The 20,000-nt window shown below is 42.6% G+C and overlaps 1 protein-coding gene across 1 annotated transcript in view; it reads left to right on the top strand.

The window, feature by feature from the left end:
• Positions 1–1,358: 1,358 nt before the first annotated feature.
• Positions 1,359–20,000, top strand: part of sim1a (SIM bHLH transcription factor 1a) — a gene marked incomplete at both ends in the record, with an annotated part of 30,085 nt that continues 11,443 nt past the window's right edge. Inside the window, 8 exon segments of the mRNA XM_080541119.1 lie at positions 1,359–1,533; positions 7,565–7,641; positions 9,017–9,106; positions 12,056–12,164; positions 12,705–12,790; positions 14,823–15,022; positions 15,911–16,017; positions 18,150–18,297. Coding sequence (XP_080397245.1) covers positions 1,359–1,533; positions 7,565–7,641; positions 9,017–9,106; positions 12,056–12,164; positions 12,705–12,790; positions 14,823–15,022; positions 15,911–16,017; positions 18,150–18,297 — 992 coding nt within the window.

Here is a 20,000-nt window from a genome sequence, read left to right as displayed (position 1 = left end):
GCCGGAGAGACTGAGGGATGTGTGCACGCGCACCGGTGGTCTGGGGGTAGAGAGAGGCAGCATCGCTGCAGACCGCTGGAGAGAGAGACCAGGAGAGAGACCAAGAGAGAGACCAGGAGAGAGACCAGGAGAGAGACCAGGAGAGAGACCAAGAGAGAGACCAGGAGAGAGACCAGGAGAGAGACCAGGAGAGAGACCAGGAGAGAGACCAGGAGAGCTGGATGGTTGCGTTGGATCTCCGAGGTGAGTTGACAAGCAATCCATCATCGGTTTCCATGTCTTTATCTTGAAACAAATGTTCAGTCGTTCAGTCGTTATTATATATTATGTATATAGCCTATAATAATATATATAATATATAATATATTTAAAATAATATATATATATATATATATATAATAGGCTAATAATAATAATAACAACCGTTATTTGTGTAGCACTTTTCCTGCAAACGTTGCAGCTATACAAATAATTATATATATATATATTCTCGAAATCATATTGACTTAATATATAGGCCTATATTATGTATAAAAAGTCAATATGATTTCAAGAGCATGCATAATTAATGTATTGTGTTGTATAATGTTAAGTTTGGTATAGTCCATGGTCCATCATACTGCAAGTGTCTCAGTGTGTTAATAACCTATATCAGTTATGACAGGGTCTGTATATATCCCGCCTGAAGCCACACCACTACTAGTGTGCCCTTGGGTAAGGCACTTAGCCCTCAGTTACTCCAGGGGGAATGTCCCTGTCATTCGTAATTGTAAGTCGCTTTGGATAAAGGCGTCTGCTAAATGGCAAAATTAAAAATTAAAATTAAATTTATACATACAGGCTATATAATATGACGTTTGTTCGCGTCAAACAATAATCGAAAAGAGTTGACGCAGTGGTTCTGTTTTCTCCCAAGGGGCCGTGATGTTGTGGCCAGCGGGGAGAAGCACCTGAGCTCTGCGGTGACCCCGGGGACCCACGGCGGGCTGGAGGGGACGTGGTCATGTACCGGGGATATGGACCACCTAACCCGGGAGGAGCTGCTCCCACGGCGCCGGCCCGAGGCCTCATCATCCTGGAAGTAACGAGGGGATGTTTTTGTGGTTTTTATTTCTGGATTTAGTCTAAAAAAAGGAACCAAAAAACACCGGATAAAACTACAACCGGACCGAACCCGGATAAATAAACTACAACCGGATAAACGACAACTGTTTAGTCTCCGATGCTCCGGGCGCCGAGCTGTGACATGATTTAGGCTGCGGTTGTGTTGTCTCCTGACTGGCTTTTAGGTGGGACTGGGTTCACTGAGGGGAGAGAGGGGAAAGGGAAACTCGTCCTTTTTCTGTTTTGGGGTGAAAATGAAGGAAAAGTCTAAGAACGCCGCGCGCACGCGCCGGGAGAAGGAGAACGGGGAGTTCTACGAGCTGGCCAAGCTGCTCCCGCTGCCCTCCGCCATCACCTCCCAGCTGGACAAGGCCTCCATCATCCGCCTGGCCACCAGCTACCTGAAGATGAGGCTCGTCTTCCCCGAAGGTAAAACATTGACCTTTATTCACATTCATCATTAGCTTCTTATTATTTTCATTTTCACGTATTATTTGTATCTATTTATAATTTTTTACCTTTATTCACATTCATCATTAGCTTCTTATTATTTTCATTTTCACGTATTATTTTCATTTTTCTAAAATGTGTAGGCTATTGTAGGCCTATAATAATAACATAACCTTTATTTTATATATATTCAGTTATTCAGTTATAATATATAGATATACATAGGCCTATATATATAGATAGATATATATAGATATATAGATAATGTAATAATACTAGGCTAGCCTATATATATATATATATATATATAAAACTAATAATAATAACAACAACAACAACAACAACAACAACAGCGACAAAAATATATAGGCCTATATTTTATATATATATATATATATATATATATTAAATATAATGTTGTTGTTGTTGTTATTAGTATTATTAGAAGGGGGAGGAGGTGTATTAGGACCCTCTCGAAAACGAGTTAGCATTATCTCAAGGGGCTATTTCTTAAAGCAATTTCTTATATATTATTCGTGTTGGCGTTTGTTATTATCAATAATAATTCGGATTACCGTAATTATATATGACTTAATATGAATGAATATGCTTTATATATATTTTTTTTTTTTACAGATTTGCTCATAGCATGTGTAAATATTGACTGCGATTATTCCCACCGCGTTGTGTTAAATCGTCTGTGTGACAGCAGTGTCATGTACGTGTCGGTGTTATAATGATGATGACGCCCGCCGTGTTGAGAACGTTTTAATTCCTCCGTCCTGCTGTTAGACACCCTCCCTCACACCGCCGCTTACCCCCCTGTACACCAGAGATCACTGGAGCAGAAATACTGCCTTTAAGATAGGAGAAAAATAACCTTAACATCCGTGAATTACACCGGTACAGTCATTATAGGTAGAACACTTTTAATTGTCACGCAAAACATGCTTTCATTTGTGTTTATTCATTATTAATTAGGCCTAATGCTGATTATGAACTAGTAGACTATATGCATCTGACTACATAGACTACATAATTACATATTATTATTATTATTATTATTATTATTATTTTAGAAACAATCAAATCTCACATGTTTGCCACACGTGAGGATGTATCATTCATATGTAACCGTATCGGTGTCTCCTGGCACGAGATTTCCCCCCCAAAATTAGGACGGTTTTACCACAACTTTATTATTCAGTGGAGTTTGTGTGTGTGTGTGTGTGTGTGTCCCCCCCCCCCCCTTAAATCATTCTTGTCCAAACAAACAAAGTTCCAGCGAGTCAGATGGCGCCTTGACGCGCACAGCGGCCCGTGAAACGAGGAGTGTGTGTGCGCATAAGTGGATATCTGACCGGCCCAAGCACTCCTTTTGTCTCTCAACACACTATTTGTCTCTTTTTTCCCCCCTTCTTCGTACATCCATGTACGTGTCGTCGCCTTTCAGAGCCGGGCGACCGTGATGGCCCTGGATGACGATTAGCTGTCGCTTGCCACCGTCCCCCCGCGGGGGTCTCCACGGCCCCGGCGCTGCGTGACTGAGACACACACTCGCCAATTAAGACTGGCTGTCTGATCGCTCTTAAAACATACGGAGGTCCTTGTAGTATTGAGAGAGAGAGAGAGAGAGAGAGGGGGGTGGGGGGGGGGGGGAGACTAGAATGTTTTTTCCAAGCTGTGGCTTGAAAACAGGAGATTTGGTGAGGCTGCATTCTCATTGTATGCTCCAGATTGTGTCTCACTGCCAGTTTACATTAGGGATGCAACCTCAGCACATTATGTTCAAGTCAAGACTGCAAACCCATCTTTTTAATATTGCCTTTAAATTGCTAAATGATTAAATGATGATTATGTAATGATTAAAGCATTTGGAGCTGCAACGTTTGCGGGAAAAGGAAAAGTGCTATACAAATAAATATAAGTAATAATATAAATATAATAAATGAGACACAGAAAATGAAAAAAAACATCTGGCGAAGATTATTTTGGTTCGGGGTCCTTATCGATCCTCCTGTTGTTGTTGTTGTTGTATTGGGTCCAAAAGGCCTGTGTGAAATGCATCACCTAGTTGTGATATATCGATCATTTTCTGTTATAGAATGATAGTATGTTATAGAATTGTTAGCGATAAACCAATCAAAACAGACCCGTGATTTTCTATCCTGTATTTTTGCTGTTTTGAATGTAGGTGCGTTGCCATGTTGTTCATATTCTTCTCCTGGATGTGTCAACCCTCTCAGTACACCGGCGAGACACCGTGAGCACAGGCCGCGTGACTACATCACAACCACAATAACAAGAATATAGCCTAGAATTCATACAAAGAATGTTAACCTATTCATGTCTCTGCTAAATGTCCATCAAATGGCGTGCACCAAATATGTATGAAGCTCGTTATTTATAATAATAATAATAATAATAATAATAATAATAATAATAATAATAATAATAACCTTTATTTGTATAGCACCTTTCCTGCAAACGTTGCAGCTCAAAGTGCTTTAATCATTCTATAATCATAATTTAATCGTTTAATCATTTAAATGCAATATTTAAAAAGATGGCATGTATACTGGCATTTTAGATCATCTTTTTGTTAATGATTGGCCTACGGTCTACACACACACACACACACACACACACACACACACACACACACACACACACACACACACACACACACATAGCCTACTAATGTGAAAAAATACTTTTTGTGCAATATGACAACCCTAGTTGACTATCTGTGCAGTATAGTACAGTGGATTGTGTACATAGCCTTTATTGATGTAAACCAGCTCCTTACCTTCTTGTGATTTTATGCATCTATGCTCTTTCCAAAATGTGTTTTCTTTTTCCTTTCCTAAACACCAGGGGAGCCACCCCTCCTAAATTTCGTTGTTTGGTACCTGTACTGTAGCAATGACAAATAAAGTCCATTCCATTCCATTCCATCCAGGCCTACCTACAGGCATGAATGCTGGGAGCGGAGGGGGGGAGAGGGGAGGGTTGTTTTAGGGATGTTTTAGTGATGCGTTTTACGAGCCATATTGAGAGGCCATGTGGTTTGCTCATTAAAGCGCCTCTGCTGTCTCAGAGCGGCTGTCTGTCAGGCCGCCTCCGTTCCTCTCACTGAGAACGCTGCTGACCTGAAACACAATATCGCCTGTCAGCCCCGAACAGGTTTATAGCAAAGGAAACATTATTCGCCCCGAGTTATTCGACCGTAAAACTTTATATGCAAATGTCTGGAGGTGAGAGTGTTTAACGGGCCGTTAGTAGGTGTTATTGTTATATGTGATTATTATTTATGGCCCACCGAGAGGCCCGTTCACCTCTGCTCCACCTGACCCCGGGGTGGGGCCGATCTCTCAGGGTGTTTTTACAAGGCCTCCTTCGTCCTCCACGGGTGTTAGATCCGTGGGAAACAAAAACAATAATAACAAAAATTAAATGAATAATCTGCACCTACAGGAATTGGTTTGGGTGTGACACGAGCGATGTTTTGGAGGGAAAGAAAATAAAGATCGCGTCGTAACACCTGACGAAGTCTCCATCACCCAGAACTACTGAGGAATGGTCTATAGACATACATATATATATACATCTGTTTATGGATACACACTTATGGCCTGTTTAGTCTGGCGCGTCCACTTCTATCTTAGTTCAGCTATAACAGCTATATAATAATAATAATAATAATAATAATAATAATAATAATAATAATAATAATAATAACCTTTATTTGTATGGCACTTTTCCCTGCAAACGTGCTTTAACATATCCATATAACACATAGAACAATAGGCTACATTTATCTTATCAAATGTTTTACCTCATATGGGCACTTCAACTAACCGGACACAGTTGTGTGTAACCATGGTTATAACAGCACCGTGTTCAGACCCGCACGAGGAGGCCGTAACGGTGTTTATCTGTGGAGTCAAACCTGTCGACTTATCTACAGCTCGAGGCTATACATTTATTATATAAGATGCATGATGTTTTAACACATTCCCACCCTCTCTCTCCAGACTAATCTCTGAATCGTGACCGCTAACTCCTCTTTTGTTCCGGAGGCCGGCCCTATTTTGTTCGGTTTAGACCACTCCATGTTCAGTTTAGACCACTCCATGTTCAGTTTAGACCACTCCATGTCCAGGTTTAGACCACTCCATGTCCAGGTTTAGACCACTCCATGTTCAGGTTTAGACCACCCCATGTTCAGGTTTAGACCACTCCATGTTCGAGTATCTTGAGATCGTACCTCTGAATAATAATGATGCTCCTACACACACTGAGTGATTATTATCCTGTTGTTGAGTGATTATCCGACACACAGATTAGACGCATCTATTGATAAATATCAGCAAATTATTTTATAAGTCAAGACTAGCCTATAAAACCCAATAACATATTGCCTTTAAATAACTAAATGATTAAATTATGCTCAAAACACTTTGAGCTGCAACCTTTGCAGGAAAAGTGATATAGGCTACAAATAAAGGTTATTATTATTATTATTATTATTATTATTATTATTATTATTATTATTATTATTATTATTGGCCAGTTCGGTCGCTATGGAGACGCCTCGAGGAGGTGATTTCCTTCGGCTCCGTGTAAATACATCACATTATATTCCAAACACGTTGTCACTCCTCAACGTTACCCTTCGATGTTAAGGCCCTAATGCTTCGTCAACCGTTGTATTCAGGTTTACAGTTGTGTGTGAGAGAGAGAGAGAGAGAGAGAGAGAGAGAGAGAGAGAGAGAGAGAGAGAGAGAGAGAGAGAGAGAGAGAGAGAGAGAGAGAGAGAGAGAGAGAGAGAGTTAGATTGACAGGGCTAATATAATAATATACGCTGTCCCTACAAATCAAGCACGGCCCTAATTGTGTCCAGTCTCTGGTGTAATCATCATGATGATGACCATTCTGACATATTTATACTCTCACCTGTTGAATAATAAATAAAATAAATAAGTAAATGTTTTTCCTGATGCGGTTGTGAAGCCGCAGTGAAGAGGCTTTGAGAGTGTTTGAGTTGTGGTTGAATGTGATTGATTATCTTATTGTATACGCGGAGTGTTTGGTTGATATTAAAATACAATACCGGGTTTAACCGTTGATCTTGTGTTTGTTTTCGTACGATTTGCATTTCAATTGGGGGGGCTTACTGAGGGGGACAAAAACTCTTATTTGCTTTATCGAGTTGTGTCGGTCGCTGCCGTGTGTGCCGTGCAGAAGGTTTTGCATTTTAAACGTCTTAATTAATCTGTTCACAGTCGATTCCTTGTGAAAATGTTTTCGTTGTGTAGCCTATTATAGGCCTATGAAAAGTCTCGTTTCACCCATTTGAATGATGTTTTTGATTTTGTATTTTATTATTAAAGTCATGTGGTTATTATGGTACCTGTCTTTGTATTATCATGTAAAGATGATCATTATTATAAGCCGATAATTACGCCGCTGTTGCACCTGAACCCGTTGGAAAACGAACTCGATCAATTCAAAGGCCGTTTTTCGATAAGAACACTATAATACTATTATTATTATTATTATTATTATTATTATTATTATCACTACTATTATTATTATTATTATTATTCTTATTAGTAGTAGTATTACTACTTGTTGTTGTTGTTGGTGATATTATTATTATTATTATTGTTATTATTATTATTGTTATTATTATTATTATTGTTATTATTATTATTGTTGTTGTTGTTGTTGCTATGCTTATTATTATCACTAATATAATTATTGTCATTATCATTATTTGTATGTGCACCTTCGTCATGCGTGTGATAACATCTAAAGCCAGACCCGCTGTAGGGAGAAGGATGGACGGCATGAAGGGAGAGATGTTGTCTCATTGTATCTCTCTGTTTCCAACCCCTCTCTCTCTCTCTCTCTCTCTCTCTCTCTCTCTCTCTCTCTCTCTCTCTCTCTCTCTCTCTCTCTCTCTCTCTCTCTCTCTCTCTCTCTCTCTCTCTCTCTCTCTCAGGTCTGGGAGACTCCTGGGGTCACGTGAGCCGCTCCTCGGACACCCTGGGGCGCGAGCTGGGGTCCCATCTCCTCCAGGTGCGTCTCAGGACACAGACGTCGACACACCGCGCGGGCCTCAAATAAACACGTCTGATATGTTCACACGGATTTGACAATCACATTTTTCGACCATTGAAAGGGAAAAATGCGTTATGACCACTATGATTACGCTATTATAATTATAATAATAGTATTATTAAATTATGATTATGATTATTATGATTATGATTATTATTGTTAGTAGTTGTAGTATTATGTGTAGTATTATGTGTAGTATTACTGTTCCCTGGTATAGATAGACTATCGCAGTTGTCTTCCCGTTGCCTGCATATTTCACCGGAGAGTGATTTCTCTCCTGCTGCTCTCGTTCTTGTGGCTTTATGTCAGGAAATAAGCTAAACGCATTCATAGTCACGCACCGCGGCTCTCTCTCCCCCTCCACGGCTCTCCCCCCTCCACGGTTCCCTCTCTCTCCCCCTCCACGGCTCTCCCCCCCCTCCACGGTTCCCTCTCTCTCCCCCCTCCACGGTTCCCTCTCTCTCCCCCTCCACGGCTAGCCTGCTTGCTCATGGTTTCAATATGATAATGTATTCTAATGCAGGCAACGTATCATGTTGTTATAATGTATTATAATGCAGGTGTTGTTATAATGTATCATAATGCAGGTCATGTTGTTATAATGTATCATAATGCAGGTCATGTTGTTATAATGTATCATAATGCAGGTCATGTTGTTATAATGTATTATAATGCAGGTCATGTTGTTATAATGTATTATAGTGCAGGTCATGTTGTTATAATGTAGTATGGTGTGGTTGGCCCTTAGATCCATTCATAATGTTTGTGTCGTCAGTAAAAAGGAACATTTCAGCAGATGAAGAAGTAGTAGAATCTGTGAGACAGACTCAGTAGTAGAATCTGTGAGACAGACTCAGTCTCCACCGTTACAGATCCTCTCCATTCGTCAGCGTGTGTGTTGTGACTCCTTTAACACAGCTTCTTTAGGCCAACATCTGGGTGTTCATTTATTCAGCCTATTTTCTTCTTCTTTGTTGCCATCTGGCTTTAAAAGCAGATTAAACATTTATGGAAATGCTTTTTAATTGTCAAATGAATTGAACCGTACCTAGTGCCTACTTGTGTATCATCTACTTCAAACACGTATATTAATATGTTAAATGCTCCTATTGTTTGCGAAGTTACAAGATCCTTACATCACACCATTTTGTTCAAAGGATGCAAAGTTCTAATGTAGCCTGTGGAGATAGGAGATAGTCTATGGAGATAGGAGATAGGAGATAGGAGATAGGAGATAGGAGATAGGCGATAGTCTAATCATGATTGACGTGTGTTTCAGACTATTATTATTATATTATATTGTTATTATAATCATGATTGACGTGTGTTTCAGACGTTGGATGGCTTCATCTTCGTGGTGGCGCCGGACGGGAAGATCATGTACATCTCTGAAACGGCGTCGGTCCATCTGGGCTTGTCACAGGTAGGCAACAACAAGGTCAACACAGGTTGGCCTTTTCAGCCGCAGACCCGTCCCTCTGGAACGCCCTCCCCAACCACATCAGACACACTCTAAAAAAAGAATAGTTGAGAATATTAAAAAATTCAAGGCAACCTTATGCACTAAGAAGAAGTTGTTCCAACTAAGAATTTTGAGTTTGTTGTTCCAACTAATATTAGAATGTTGGTCCAACTAATATTAGATCGTTGGTCCAACTAATATTAGATCGTTGGTCCAACTCATATTAGATCGTTGGTCCAACTCATATTAGATCGTTGGTCCAACTCATTTTAGATTGTTGGTCTAACTATTAGATTGTTGGTCCAACTCATATTAGATTGTTGGTCCAACTATTAGATTGTTGGTCCAACTCATATTAGATTGTTGGTCCAACTCATATTAGATCGTTGGTCCAACTCATATTAGATCGTTGGTCCAACTCATATTAGATTGTTGGTCCAACTCATATTAGATCGTTGGTCCAACTCATATTAGATCGTTGGTCCAACTATTAGATCGTTGGTCCAACTCATATTATATCGTTGGTCCAACTCATATTAGATCGTTGGTCCAACTATTAGATCGTTGGTCCAACTCATATTAGATCGTTGGTCCAACTCATATTAGATTGTTGGTCCAACTAATATTAGAATGTTGTTCCAACTAATATTAGTTTGTCCTGCCAACAGTCATCACATTTAATTCTTCATGCTGCCAATGCAGATTGTTTTGATCAATAAATGGTGTCATTAACCAAGATAATTATATAAACTAAATTCTGAAATGAATCAATAATACTGTAGCGTGGAAATAGATTTGACTCCGCACACTAAGTGTAATCACGCGAGCATTTATTGACCGTTGCACGGCATCGAACACTGACACAGTCTCAATTCAAGGCACGGTTATTGCTTGGTTATCCCTTTGAACTCGAACTAGCCCATACTTCCCCCTGTACGACCCATCTACGGTTTGACCCATAAAACTTACATAGAATGTGCCCATAATCCTTTGGGGCCGCTAATATGCGAATCAGTTGTGGCCAAGCGACCAATCAATGAACAACAACAACGCAGTGAACACGGTAGTGAACGTAACAGTAACCAGGCGATAATATTCGCCACAATACTGAATATCATCAACATTAATCAACTTTTATTCAGTGAGAACAACGCTCCTGATTGATATTGTAGAGGGATATTTATTGGACTCGCACACGTCAACCACCATTGGAATACTGACACAGTCAAACTTTCGAAAGCATTGCAGAAACTTGGCTTATCCCCTTGAACATGGAACTACCCCATACTTTCCCCTGTACATCACGGTGTGACCCACAAAACTCACATAAATTGGGCCCAGAATCCTTTGGGGACGCTAATATGCAAATCAGTTGTGGCCAAGCGGCCAATCAATGAACAACAACAACACAAACACGAACAACAGTTGTGAACCTAACAGTAGCCGTGACTAGCTAGCTCGCTGTAACCAGGCGATAACATTGGGGTGAAAAAGTGGGGTGAAATATTTTTTCCACCCTAAAATAAAAAGTATGTCACCGTGGACAAAATCCAAATGCCAAATCAAGATCACAAAACAAAACAAAAAAATCAAGAAAGTAACCAAGTTATTGTCCAAACAAGCATTAAATCAAGAGTTTGTTCTTAGGAGATCGCAATGTGTAATCAGAGCCAATGTCCATGAACACATTTTGGGTTAGGGTTAGCGTTGAGCTCTGAGCTGCCTTGTGCGCATGCGCTGCTGTTACACCAACGAACCAGATGTGCCAACAACGAATTGCAATTTCAGTTTATTCACAATTGTATGTTTAGAACTTATTGGGGTCCATTCCATTCCTCTGATGTACATTTTTACGTTCACTCATAGTCATTTAAATGTTCCTGTCTGAACAATTCAGAATACTAACTCTACTGAATAAAGCGTAGTTGTTTTTTTTACAGTGCAGGCCAACACCCTCCCAACATTTAAACAGGCCCTCAAAACCCACCTCTTCAAGCTTGCCGTCACTAGTTAACCCTCTCCCCCTCCCCTTCCCATGTGTCCCCAGCACTACCTACCTATTAGGCCCCTATACTTTCTTCTATTTACCTTTTGTTTCTTTTTATTATTACTACTCGATCTTTCAGTTTGTAAAGCGTCTTTGAGTGTCTAGAAAAGCGCTATATAAGTCTAATGTATTATTATTATTATTATATTATTATGTTCATACTTTAAGTTAACAAGACTAGTAATAATAACCTTTAATAACCTTTATTTGTATAGCACTTTCCCTGCAAACGTTGCAGCTCAAAGTGCTTTCATCATTTAATCAATCATCATTTATAATTTAGTCATTTAAAGGCAATATTAAAAATATGGGTTTTTAGTCTTGACTTGAACATATTTGCTGAGGTTGCATCCCTAATGTAAACTGGCAGTGCATTCCACAATCTGGGTATAATTTGCATAAAATGAGAATGCAGCCTCACCAGATCTCTTCTTTTATACATGTGGTACACAGAGGATCCAGAATCTAGTACACACCACCTATATATTCTATATTTACATGGTCACCGTGTTGCGTGGTGTGTTATGGCCTGTGTTGAGGTGTTGATGAGCTCTGATCAGAGGTGACTCTGGGCTCAGGAGGTAGAGCCGCCGTCTAATGATCGCAAGGTTGGCAGATCGGCGGTTCGAGCCCCGGCTGGCCACATGTCGAAGTGTCCTTGTGCAAGACATTGAACCCCAAATTGCTCCCAGTGAGCGGGCCGGCCGGCGCCTTGCATGGTAGCTTGCCGCCATTGGTGTGTGAATGTGTGTGTGAATGGGTGAATGAGAGGCCGTTGTAAAGTGCTTTGGATGAAGGCGCTATGTAAGTATATATATATCTATGTAAGTGCAGTCCATTTACCATTTAGGTGACTTCCACAGGTCGAGCTGACGGGGAACAGCATCTACGAGTACATCCACCCTGCGGACCACGACGAGATGACCGCCGTGCTGACGGCCCAGCAGCCCTACCACTCTCACTTCCTCCAGGGTACAGTACTATTAATGACCTTTAACCCTATAACAGCCGTGCCTTTTTTCACCTACTATATGAGCCGCCTCTTTACAATGCTCAAGCTGCTACTTACACACAACGACCACTAGTTGTCCGTTTGTAAATTAGCCTGCTTCCTACACAGAAAAACTGCAAAATAGCTTCATACTAGCTTATCCTGATGTGATATTGAAAATGTAAGGATGCTGGGTGGTAGAACGCACATATCTAGGAAAAGTCATGAAAGGAGGGTCCTGAAATTTGATTGAGTGCAAAGATATAACATGTTTTTTTACTCACAGGGTCAAAATGACCCCTCACGGCTGATTGTGTTAATAATAACCGGAGGCTGGGTTGTGTGTGGTTGTGATGATGTATCGACCAGATCTAGGCCTACATTTAAATGGCTGACATGACGTGGCTGATTGCTGTGTTTCTCTCTCCCTCTCTCCCCCCCCCTCTCTCTCTCTCCCCCTCTCTCTCTCTCTCTCCCCCCCTCTCTCTCTTTCTCCCCCCCCCCTCTCTCTCTCTCTCCAGAATATGAAATGGAGCGGTCGTTCTTCTTGAGGATGAAATGTGTCTTGGCTAAAAGGAACGCAGGTCTCACATGTGGCGGGTACAAGGTAGTCAAATCTGATCACCTGTCTAATCAAATGATTGACACCTGACACACACACACACACACACACACACACACACACACACACACACACACACAATTGCAGGTTCATTTGCACACATAACAGAGGCTAAAGTAATCAAATTACTATCAATAACTGTCATGACTGGCATCACTATGAGACGATACATGGTGTGTTGTGTGACAGCTAACCATGTTAGCATCCACATTCGTAACTGCCGTCGTGTATTGAACTGGCATGAAATCCCACCACATAGACAAGCTTTCAGGTTCCGTGATTCTACCTCAGTGGTATGGAATGTAGCCTATCTAATGTCTGTCTCGAGGGCTGCATTCCAAACTGGAAACATCCCTGCGCTCTACCTAGACCGTATCCGTGCGCGGTATACGCTCGAGATAGAGAGAGCGCTAGAACACATGTTGGAACTCAGCCAAACAGCTTTGTCTGTCAAATAAGTCGTCACGTTGTTTAGAAGCCGTAGTGTAGGAATGCTTAGTAAACCACATCACACTTAACCGCAAGGTTCCTGGGTTCGATTCCGACCCTCGAGATATCTTGATTGAATGTCGTCTCTCCCTCCCTCCCTCCCTCTCTCTCTCTCTCACCCATCCTTCATTTCGATCTCTACTGTCTCTATCCCAATAAAGCAGAAGAAATGCCCTCAAAAACCCATATGATATAGGCTAAACTATGATATAGGCTAAACTACTCAAAAAATGTGTAGTTTTTTCCTTATTACTGTGGGAGAGTGCAATCATCCAATCTACCAAGCAAGTCAAAACCAGAGTGAATACCAACAGAAGAATATTGCAGGGGATTTTGGCCCAAAAAATTGGGGTGCTACCTACACGTAATTGGGTCATTTTTTTTATACGGTGCCATTTGGACTTCATAACTTGTGAAAAATAACTTGTTGATTTATCTATATTTTAATGTTCTATTATATAAAGGACATATCTAGCTTGCTGAAAAACATAGTGGTCGAGCTCAGGCACCTACATTTTATTTTATTTAGAATACCCTCTGTAGTTGAATAGGGCGAGTGTCTCCAGAACAGAGTGGACACATAACAGGGTGGACACTAACAGGGTGGACATTTTGAGTTAAAGTTAGCCTTTAGCCTGCCCGTGTTAGCATAATGCCTCGAATGACCATGAATACTTGATGAGGAATCTAATTTGCACTAAATACTTTTTGTTTGAAATTATTCAATTTGATTGATCTCCTCAATATTTAGGCATAACAGGGTGGACACGTTATGGTCAACCACATTAAACTCACTGGATAAAAACATAAAAATCAGATGGTAAAAGAGGTAGAAAATCACACAGCCTACCACATTTGAAATCCCCTCCACTGATGTGATGTCACCTCATGAGAGTGATGTGATTGAGAAATATGGTTTTCTTTTAAAAGGGATATTAACACAGCATAACAGGGTGGACAGTGATCGCAGGGACAAGCAATATTGTAATTAAAACCTTAATTTTTGGTACAAAATAAATAAAAAATGGATAAAAACTATATTTGATTTCAATAGATATTGATCAGGAAAATGAAATAATAATAACATATTTGGAAATGTATATGTTTTTAATAGTTATTTTTTGGATTGAAGTTGAATGAACAACACTGGGGACATCCCAAATCCCATGCAAAATCCAATTTACATCTTTAACCAAAGCTTTTAAAATGTAGAAAACAACAACTTAGAAGCCCATATCATTGTATTCATAATAAATAACAATTGACTATACATGAACAACCTAATGGAATTAGTATTTGTCCAAATTTAGACAAAATACAACATGATTTAGTACTGGGGACGGAAAAGGCACCGTATTTAAAAAATGACCCGTTTAGCAGTGTTGCTCATTCCACAAATGCATGATCCTTACAAGTAATACAATACCTTATTATTAAAGGGGAGGAATAATCGAGGAGTCAATCCTCCTCAATCCTTTTTTGAGGAGTTTATTTATAATGTTGATTGTGTTTTCTGTGTGGTTCCCAGGTGATCCACTGCAGCGGGTACCTGAAGGTGCGCCAGTACAGCCTGGACTCCTCCCCCTTCGACGGCTGCTACCAGAACGTGGGCCTGGTGGCCGTGGGCCACTCCCTCCCGCCCAGCGCCGTCACAGAGATCAAGCTGCATAGCAACATGTTCATGTTCAGAGCCAGCCTCGATATGAAGCTCATCTTCCTCGACTCCAGGTGTGTGTGTGTGTGTGTGTGTGTAGGTGTGTGTGTGTGTGTGTGTGTGTGTGTGGGTGTGTGTGTGTGAGATCAAGCTGCAGAGCCTCGACATGAAGCTCATCTTCCTCGACCCCAAGGTGTGTGTGTGTGTGTGTGTGTGTGTGTGTGTGTGCGTGTGTGTGTGTGTGCGTGTGTGTGTGTGTGTGGTAGGGGTGTGTGTGAGATCAAGCTGCACAGCAACATGTTCATGTATAGAGCCAGCCTCGATATGAAGCTCATCTTCCTCGACTCCAGGTGTGTGTAGGTGTGTGTAGGTGTGTGTGTGTGTGTGTGTAGGTGTGTGTGTGTGTGTGTGTGTGGGTGGGTGTGTGTGAGATCAAGCTGCAGAGCCTCGGCATGAAGCTCATCTTCCTCGACTCCAAGGTGTGTGTGTGTGTGTGTGTGTGTGTGTGTGTGTGTGTAGGTGTGTGTGTGTGTGTGTGTGAGTGTGTGTGTGTGTGTGTGTGTGTGTAGGTGTGTGTGTGTAGGTGTGTGTGTGTAGGTGTGTGTGTGTGTGTGTGTGTGTGAGTGAGTGTGAGTGTGTGTGGGTGTAAACTGAATTATATATAGTAGTTTTAAATAGTTTAAAATATAATCGTTTTTTGTGTGTTTATACAAAGTAAGATAGCAACGTGTGTGTGTGTGTGTGTGTGTGTGAGTGTAAACTGAATTAAGATAGATCAGAGTATGTGAATAGGCATGTATATGTAAGTGTGTATATCATCAGTGTGTGTGTGTGTGTGTGTGTGTGTGTGTGTGTTTGTGTGTGTGTGTGTGTGTGTGCGCCTGTCTGTTTGTGTGTGTCTGTGTGTGTGCGCGCCTGTATGTGTGTGTGTGTGTGTGTGTGTGTGTGTGTCTCTCCCCCAGGGTGACGGAGCTGACGGGCTACGAGCCCCAGGACCTGATAGAGAAGACTCTGTACCACCACGTCCACAGCTGCGACTCCTTCCACCTGCGCTGCGCTCACCACTTACGTGAGTTAGGTTTGTCTACCTCCTCCACCCTAACCCTCCTCCACCCTAACCCTCCTCCACCCTAACCCTCCTCCACCCTAACCCTAACCCTCCTCCACCCTAACCCTCCTCCACCCTAACCCTAACCCTCCTCCACCCTAACCCTAACCCTCCTCCACCCTAACCCTAACCCTCCTCCACCCTAACCCTCCTCCACCCTAACCCTCCTCCACCCTAACCCTCCTCCACTAACACTAGAACAGCCCTGGGTGAGCTCACCACTTACGTGAGTTAGGTTTGTCTACCTCCTCCACTAACACTAGAACAGCCCTGGGTGGGGTCACCACTTACGTGAGTTAGGTTTGTCTACCTCTTCCACCCTAACCCTAACCCTCCTCCACCCTAACTCTAACCCTCCTCCACTAACACTAGAACAGCCCTGGGTGAGCTCACCACTTACGTGAGTTAGGTTTGTCTACCTCCTCCACTAACACTAGAACAGCCATGAAGTGGGTAAGTAAAGAAAAATGTTATATCTTTGCACTCGATCAAATTTCAGGACCCTCCTTTCATGACTTGTCCTAGATATGTGCGTTCTACCACCCAGTATCCTTACATTTTCTAAATCACATCAGGATAAGCTAGTATGAAGATATTTGGCAGTTTTTCTTTGTAGGAGGCAGGCTAACTTACAAGCGGCCAGCTAGTGGTCGTTGTGTGTAAGTAGCAGCTTCCCATTGTAAAGACTATGGTCATTTGACCCCCGAGGCGGCTCTTATAGTGTAGTGGGTAAAATAGACATGTTAACCACCTCTCAGAGTCCAGCCCCTCTACACTGCAAAAAATAAATCTACGCCGTGTTCGTGAATTCACTCTGAGAGCGCTGGAGGCCACACTGGGTTCAACGTCATGAAGTAAATTGATTGGAGGCATAAAATTACAAGAGGCATTCCCCATGAGTGCTGATCAGAGTCCAGAGCCAATTTATGAACGCAGCATAAGAAAGATGAAATATCTTAAATCAAGGCAATATATGCTAGTTTTTTGTCGCACTGCACTAGACACACCAGATTGCTGGGAGATTACTCGCCAGAGACGCTGGTGTTTAGTTCCTGCCATCGCACCGACTGGGTTGGTGACTCAGACAGTCCCAGCACCGGCCCAAACTGGCGCGATTCACTTAGAGCTTAAAATCATTAGTCAGTTATCCACGTTTGAGAAAAGGAAAAAGAAGGGAAAAAACATTGCGGAAAGATCGACTCTGTCTCCCCATTATTAAGCTCTGGGAGGATTGATTCTACAGACCTGGGAAGATCTGGGGGGTCGTAAGACCGGCGTTTGACCACCTGTTTCCATGTAAGATACGTCGAAAACTTAAGATGCTGTTGCGTAAGGGTTGCGTGAATTACGACTTGCGTTCTTGCGTAACTCCGACTGGTTAAAGTTAGACATTAGCTTAGAGTGGTTAAGGTTAGACATTAACTTAGACTGGTTAAAGTTAGACATTTGCAGCTGCAACGTTTGCAGGAAAAGCGCGATACAAATAGAAAGTTATTATTATTATTATTAACTTAGACTAGTTAAGGTTAGACATTAGCTTTGACTGGTTAAGTTTAGAGTTTTAAGGGTTAGGGTGAGGGTGATGGTCAGTTAGGGCTAGGGTCAGGGTTAGTGTCAGGTTCAGTGTCAGGGTCAGGGTCAGGGTTAGGGTCAGGGCTAGGGTTAGTGTCAGGTTCAGTGTCAGGTTCAGGGCTAGGGTCAGGGCTACGGTCAGGACTAGGGTTAGGGTTAGTGTCAGGGTCAGGGTTAGGGTCAGGGCTAGGGTCAGGGCTAGGGTCAGGGCTAGGGTCAGGTCTAGGGTCAGGGCTAGGTTCAGGGCTATGGTCAGGGCTAGGGTCAGGGCTAGGGTCAGGGCTAGGGTTAGGGTCAGGGGTCCCTCCCCCTCCCCCCCCCCCCCCTCCCTCCCTCCCTCTCCCCTCCCCCCTCTCTCTCCCTCCCCTCCCCCCTCTCTCTCCCTCCCCTCCCCCCCTCCCTCCTGGTGAAAGGCCAGGTGACCACCAAGTACGACAGCTCACTGACTGTCTCTCCATTCCCCCTTCTCCCTCCTCTCCCTCCCTCCCTACCCCCCCCCCCCCCCCCCCCCTCCTCCACAGTGCTGGTGAAGGGCCAGGTGACCACCCGGTACTACCGGTTCCTGGCCAGGCAGGGGGGGTGGGTGTGGGTGCAGAGCTACGCCACCATCGTCCACAACAGCCGCTCCTCCAGACCACACTGCATCGTCAGCGTCAACTACGTACTCACGTGAGTAGAGGGGGGGCGGGGGAGGGAGGGGGGGAGGGAGGGTGGGAGGGAGGGGGGGGATGGAGGAAGCGGGGGAGGGAGAGTGGAGGGAGGGACGGAGGGAGGGAGGTGGGGAATGGGGAGGCGAAGAGACGGAGGGGAGGTAGGGAAGGAGGGGATGGAGGAAGCGGGGGACGTTGGGAGGGAGAGGGGAGGAAGGGAGGGGAGGGGACTTCCTGTTTCGAGCAGTCGAGGTCTTGACAAGCCCTGGCGGTGTTAATGCAATTAACACGAGGTTAATGAGAAACGTCGGTTCGTCTGCCTCTAATCCGCTCATGGTTAATAGATGTTTATAGTGGCAGAGGTGCATTCAGTTGAAGCTGAGATGTGACAGGGGGGTTGTGACTGGCTCTGGGGAAAGTCAGTCTAGAGTTTCGTCATGTTAAGTTTGTCAACCATGTTCTCTTTTCCTCCCTGTGTGGTATTTAGTTTGTCTCTCCTTGGTATTTGTGACAGGTTGTAGTGCTTTGGTCCTCATGTCAGGATCTGATGTAATGATCTGACTTTTCCTTAGAAAAATGTGAATACATTTCCGCGTTCTTGAAAATCGATGACACGTCGCTAGTCAACTAACACAGCTTGTTTTGTGAGCCTGCTAACAATGTAAAGTAGTGTTGTAGTTAACTAGGTAACAATGTAAAGTAGTGTTCTAGTTAACTAGGTACCAATGTAAAGTAGTGTTGTAGTTAACTAGGTAACAATGTAAAGTAGTGTTATAATTAACTAGGTAACAATGTAAAGTAGTGTTCGAGTTAACTAGGTAACAATGTAAAGTAGAGTTGTAGTTAACTAGGTAACAATGTAAAGTAGTGTTCTAGTTAACTAGGTAACAATGTAAAGTAGTGTTCTAGTTAACTAGGTAACAATGTAAAGTAGTGTTCTAGTTAACTAGGTAACAATGTAAAGTAGTGTTCTAGTTAACTAGGTAACAATGTAAAGTAGTGTTATAGTTAACTAGGTAACAATGTAAAGTAGTGTTATAGTTAACTAGGTAGCAGTGCAGTACTCACCCAATCCATTGCGTTGTTGCAGTGTTTTGGCTTGACTAGCGAGTTTGTGTTTGTGATTCTCAACAATGTTGAAACGTAGTTCCGTGTTTCAAAAGAAAAGTCCGAACATTTTGATTGGTTGCCGACATGCGGACCAAAACACTAGAACGTGTCACATCTTTGTCTAGATACTAGAATCAGAGATTTGTTTGATACCATTCCCCATGCCGTACAATGAGCCCCGTCCTCCGATTTCTACCTCCCCCTGCCTCCCCCCGGCCTCTACCCAGGGTGGAGGGATGAGGAGGCTGACAGACTTCTGGCTGCTGCTGGCCTGGGGTCATCCCTATGTTCCCACAGCCCAGATAGGGCTAGGGTTAGGGTTAGTTAGATTACTTGGGGTCATCCCTATGTTCCCACAGCCCAGATAGGGCTAGGGTTAGGGTTTGTTAGATTACTTAGAAATGTGGGACCATCGGGCTGTGGGAACATAGACATACTCCCACTGGCTTTATTGCTTTGTTGCTGCAATTGTTGCTGCGTTTCACGACTTCTCAGAAACATACGTTTGTGGTTTACCATCACGGTTTTACTGATCTTTTCAAACTTTATGGATGGCAGTTACAGTTTGACCCTCATTTCCTGTTTCCCTACATAGCGTTCAGAGCTACAGTA

The sequence above is a fragment of the Nansenia antarctica genome (genome assembly GCF_963989245.1).
Source record: "Nansenia antarctica genome assembly, chromosome: 10".
NCBI lineage: Eukaryota > Metazoa > Chordata > Actinopteri > Argentiniformes > Microstomatidae > Nansenia > Nansenia antarctica.
Note: the sequence above shows the minus strand (reverse complement) of the source record. Positions and strands in the feature narration are given on the sequence as shown.